At 48.1% G+C, this 5402-nt stretch overlaps 1 protein-coding gene across 2 annotated transcripts in view; it reads right to left on the bottom strand.

Annotated features, from left to right (window-relative positions):
* The window catches only part of SALL1 (spalt like transcription factor 1), a 17241-nt gene extending 12175 nt beyond the window's left edge, over positions 1-5066 (bottom strand). The window contains exons 1-2 of one of the 2 annotated variants that reach the window (XM_024214626.3): positions 4977-5066; positions 4208-4300 (exon numbers count right to left, since the gene is read on the bottom strand). In XM_024214626.3, coding sequence (XP_024070394.2) covers positions 4208-4283 — 76 coding nt within the window. In that variant the 5' untranslated portion in view covers positions 4284-4300; positions 4977-5066. Of the gene's footprint in view, positions 1-1969; positions 2021-4207; positions 4301-4976 lie in introns of those variants that run through there. The other variant, XM_024214629.3, reaches the window with a different exon arrangement.
* Positions 5067-5402: the final 336 nt, after the last annotated feature.

Raw genomic sequence — 5402 nt, 5'->3', positions numbered from 1 at the left:
GCTAGCTGCATTGCTCTTCTGATAGAACCTTTGCCTTGAAAAGCTATGCTCCAAAATAATATTCTGTTGTATGTTTAGGCCAGGAAGCGCCTACAATCTAAAAAACCTCCAAAAACCAAAAACCACAAACCAACCCCCAACAACAACAACAAAAAGAAAAAAAAGAAAAAAAGGAGCTCAAAATGTAATAAGAAAATATCACATAATCTCAGTTATTAACAAAAAGAAATAATCCAACTGCCTTTTGTACATTTTCCACCAGTAATTAGTTACTTGTTGAATATCATTTATGTCAAAAGTCGCTTCTATTAGTCTGATTTCTGTCCTGCTTATGCCAGTACAAAGGTATTATGCGTCCACATTGACAGGATATAATGAAGCCAAGCTTCCTTATTCAATGACTGCACCAAAAATATATTTGAAATATTAAATCTTCAGAGTAAGGATGTACTGCATTGACCCTAAACTTTGAAAGAAAGTGTTCTAAAAAAAATCAAATGTATGTTTCTAAGACATGGATGAAGTTTCTTTTCAAACTACTTTCTATTGACCCTTAACTGTGAATACGTCAGAGTTTCCTAAACTAGAACTCAAAACAGACACGACAAATTTTTGACAGAAACATGGTTTTTCATTTATTCTCTTAAATATTCCTTCATTTCACATTATTGCAAGTGTTGTTAAAGTAGCAGCGATGCCAAACTTGTCTGATTCCCGAAATTGTAACTGAGCTAACAAACCTGAATTCACTGCATATAAAAAAAAAAAAAAAAAAAAAAAAAAAAAAGAGAGAGAAATGGGGATTTTTGTTTGTTTTGTTTTTTGCAATTTTGAGGCATATCACGAAAAAATATTTCGCACCTATCTCAAATGTATCCACTATAAATTTAAGAACTTCTCAAATGCATAAAGCATTCCTTTAATTCACTTCTTTAGGGTTAGTTTTATACTAATATTGCAACAGCATTCTAAATCCTGTAACACTATTACAAAACATACCCTCCAGGCAATGTAGTCAAAACTTATTGTCCAAGCATGTAAAACAGTCATAACCTAAAACATTTACTACTGAAAGGAGGGAAAAGGCTCCTAACAGGGTTTCTAATAACCTACTGCTTTTTCTAGAGAACCAACATTTAAAAAAAATATATACAAAAAAACCTTAATTATTTACTTAGTTAACTTAAGTTACTAGCCAGGAAAACCAAATGAAAGATTATCTAAATGCATTATTTTAGGTGAAATCCAACTATTTTAAGTACATCATTTAGCAACAGGCAAGAAAGCTTCCCAGTTAACATTCCTTTCTCACACCCCCAGTGTCTCGCATCTGAAAACATGTGCAAAAATCAGATCAAAAGACTAAAAATAGCAAAGAAAAAAAAAAGGGGTGAGAGTGTAGGCAAGATTTTATTAAGATACTTGAAGGTGCTTTTATCAGTGTCCTTTAGCAACAAAATTTTTAAAAATAAAGACTTTGTCAAGAGATGCGATTAAACAAATTGAAGATGTGAAAAATAGCCCTTTGATTCTCCAGCAAGATAAGTTAACTTCCATCTATGCTTTCCCTCTTTGCTTACTTTGTAAAGTTCAGAGCTCTTTTTAGGGAACTGGTGAAAGGATAAATAAAACCTAACCTTTCCCCAACTCATGCTTGAAATTTCAAAGCTGAAGGAAAAAAAAAACATTTCAAGATAAAATAAGTGTCTTCAAGTGAAATTAAATTCATTGAATTGAACCCGGTGGCAAAATAGCAATGCATCCAAACACATGAAAATTCACCTCACCGCCCCCAAAAAGTACAAATAAAAATAAAAAAAACCAAAACGTTTCCTTCCAGAAATCAAAATACTTCACAGAAACTTTTAAACAGTTACAAGAAATGGGTGCTATTTATTTATTATGATAATGATGATGCAAAGAAAGGTGTCTCAATATTTAAAAAAAACCTGAATGATAACAAAGCTACCATAACATCCTTCCAGCTTTCCCAGGGAGACCCGATTTACTCTGCAGATCTTGGTATCTTAGGTTACATTTGTTCCCAAACTCCTCATCAGCCCCCGTGCAACTTCGGGGGAGGGAAAGGAAAGGGGGAGCTGATAAATGGAAAATGAATTAGGACAGTTCAGAGATCACAGCTCCCATGTCCCCAAACCTACCTCAGTGGCGACCCTGATATGCATGGTGCTGAAAAGGGGGGTGGGGGGTGGAAGAGGGTTGTTTCCTGGCTGCTGCTTTAATGACTAATGCAGGGGGTTAATGGGGCTGAGGGAGAGCAGCTCCGGGCTCCTCTCCATGACTCACATCGCACACTGGCACCAGCTTCTGGCCAAGTCCCTCCGCAGCCAGCACTGTGTTCGCTTTAGGAGCGTGGAGGGTTTGAAAAGAGGGACGAGTTAGAGCTTTTCTCGGAGAAGAAAGGGAACCCAGCACACCGAGCGGCTCTGAAAGTTGGCTGGGGAAGCCAAAGGTGCTGCCTAGCCTCGGGGCTGATGAGTGCCATCGTGCCCAGCCCCAGCCCGGGAAAGGAAGTTATTTATTCAGGGCCAACTCTCTTCATCCCCATCCGATTTGCCCTGAACACCGCATTACCCCCCAGGGCCAGGACAGAGGGAATCGCTCGGGAGATGACCCCTCCAGCTTCTTCTTCTTAAAAAGAAAAGAAAAAAAAAGAAAAGAAGAGATTTTGGCTGAGATCTCAGCCACACTCTCCTACCCACCAAAAACTGCCACAATTTCCAGTCTCAGGAAGTGCCCTGCAGCAATGAAAGACGAGGACCCCCCCCCCCAACTTTCCTCCCACATCTATATTATCCATATCTACAGCCAGCCTCTTGAACGGACACCCGGTAACCGTTTTCATGTAACTTCCTGAATGGCCTGTTTATCCCCCGCCCCCCTCCCATTTCAAAATCTGCCCCAAGGTGTGGGTCCCGCTGGTGCGGGAGCAGAACTGCCCGGCCGGGGAGAAGATCCACAGGGAGCCAAACGGGGGGCAGGGTCCCCCTCCCGGGCTCCCTCGCAGCTGGTTCTGAAGTGAACGCATCCGCCGAGATGCGCTGGGGCTGGGGCCCGGCAGGAGAGCGGGCCTGCCTTTGGGACACAGGACGCGGAGACCCTCTGCCACCTTCACCCCGGGCCCTCGAGCCTCATTGATCAGCCAGGCGCGTCCCAAATCGCCCACTTTCTTACTTGGATTTTCCCTGACCACTTGCCCCCGTCCCCCAACCACCCTCCCCCCCACTCAGCCGGTTTATAAAGTGCAAGCAGACACAGGTACAAGCACCCCCCCCCCCCTTCAATAAAACTGCCTTTCCCTGCACCAACGCAGGGCTTCTGGACCTCCTTTAAAAAAAAAAAAGTCACAGGCTCTCCAAAGCCAGCTACAGGGCAAGCCACCCGGGTTCCTCCTTTACCGGCCCCAAAGGAAGAAAGGAAACAAACAGCCACCCCACAACTAAAGGCCAGCCGCAAAGCCGCCCTCGCTGGAGCCGCTGCGAGCCCGGATCCCGCAGATGCCAGGCGGCCAGAGCGAAGAGCGAGAAAAGTTACCAGGGGCAGGGAGGGAGTCAGCCAGCGCGTCAGTGCGGCGAGAAAGACTTTTATCTCCAGCACGCAAACTTTCTCCCCCCTTTCAAAGTGGGGTTTCAAATGCGCCGGAGGCGAGGGCTGCCTGGCAGCGCAGGTTTCCCAGCCATAGTGGGACTCCAGGGGTAAAGGGGGCAGGCAGGAAAAAAAAAAAAGTAGGAAAGGGGCTCTTTCCTTTTTTATGGGGGGTGGGCGCAGAGAGTAAGTGCGGTCAGGTCGGTGCATCCTTAGAAAGCACAAACCCAAACCTGACTTTTGTCCCGCTCCTCACCAGCCTCTGGGGTGTGGACTACAGAGGGGGTGTGGGGGAGAAATCCATCTCTTCTGGGGTCAGACTGCCAGATCATCAAAAAAAAGAGGGGGGGGGGAGAGACACACACAAATGCAACACACACAGGAAACAGAAGGTTAATAAAATAATACAAACCCATCCTCAACAAGGGCAAAAATAGTAATATTAAAAATAAAAACCACAACCAAAAAACTCCGGCAGCTCCAGCGCTCGCTTCCCTTTCCCGGTGCAGTTTCCGAGCTGTCTCTAAGGTAAGTTGATCTATTTTGCGGGTGCGTGTTTGTGTTAAAATGTGTGCGAGAGAGAGAGATGGGAAGAACTCACCATTTCGCTGGGATAATAAGGCCAGCTCGGGGTCGGACTGGAAATGCTGAGGCTTCGCCTGCTTCCTCCGCGACATGCTGGCTCAAACATCAGCTGGGGCAGAATAAAAAATTACTAAAAAAAAATCTTCTCAAAATTACGGAAATCGAGCCTCCCCCCTCCCCAAGCCACGCCGCACCGCGCATGTGTCCTGCTATAATTATGATTATCAATAATGCATTGCGATTAATCATAGAGGGGCTCTTTGAAAGGCGATTGGCACATGGCCAGCTCTATTCAAACCCGCTCGCCTTAATCAATTAGGCGCTGATTTGCTGGAGACCCTTGTCTCTCTGCCGCTCCCACCCAATGAGTCGATCCATGTGGCAAGAGAGGGGGCTGGATTTCCCCAAAGCTGTTTGGATACAGTTTAACCCTCTTAGCAACCAGCTGGGACTGTTTCACGCCATCCCTGTTACTATAGGAATGTGTCGAAAGCCTCTGCCCGCCCCCCGCTCGCTAATTGTCCCAAGCTCCTGGGTTGTTGTGGGGTTTTTGTTTTTTCTTGTCACCAAAGGGGGCCGAGAGGAACATGAAATAATGTCTTCTCCGAGCGCACCGGGAGCGGGGAATGATCAGGACGGGCTCCCCAAAGAAGCAAAGGCAGAGAGGAAAAGGGACCCCCGGGAGCGGATCGCCCCGCTGCGGGGAATCGCTCTGTCTCTGCCCGTGCAGCGGGGACACGGGGGCCGGGTGGGGGGGACACTCAGGCCGGGCTTTCCCCGACTACCTTGCCCCGCGCTCGGTCAGTGCCACCGCCTCTGCCTGGGACCGTCCCATCCCCGCTCCGCCGGCCGCGGCCAAGTGGTGTGTCTTGTTTTAACCTCTGCCCCCATCGCAGATGCACCGTCCAGCCTCGCCCCGGCCCCGGGCGGGGGGTGCCGACAGGGGGCCGGGGGGGCCGGGCTGGTTCAGCGGCCGACGGGCTGGGCGCAACCTCCCACGTTTCCCAGGACAATTACAGCAAAGTTTGTGCCCGGCTACGTCACAAGCCCGGCCGGGGAGGGGGAGGTGGCTCCGCCCCTGGCGGCGGCGCCGCCGGTTGGCTGAGGCCGGCGTCAATCTGCGGAAGAAGGCGGCCGGAGAAGGCTGGCGGCGGAAACCCGCCGACTCATCTGCCCGGTGGAGTCCGGGGCACGGGGGGCGGAGTCCGGAG

This window comes from Terrapene carolina, unplaced genomic scaffold (genome assembly GCF_002925995.2).
Source record: "Terrapene carolina triunguis isolate 2854851 unplaced genomic scaffold, T_m_triunguis-2.0 Scaffold130, whole genome shotgun sequence".
NCBI lineage: Eukaryota > Metazoa > Chordata > Testudines > Emydidae > Terrapene > Terrapene triunguis.
This window is presented reverse-complemented; position numbering and strand designations above follow the sequence as displayed.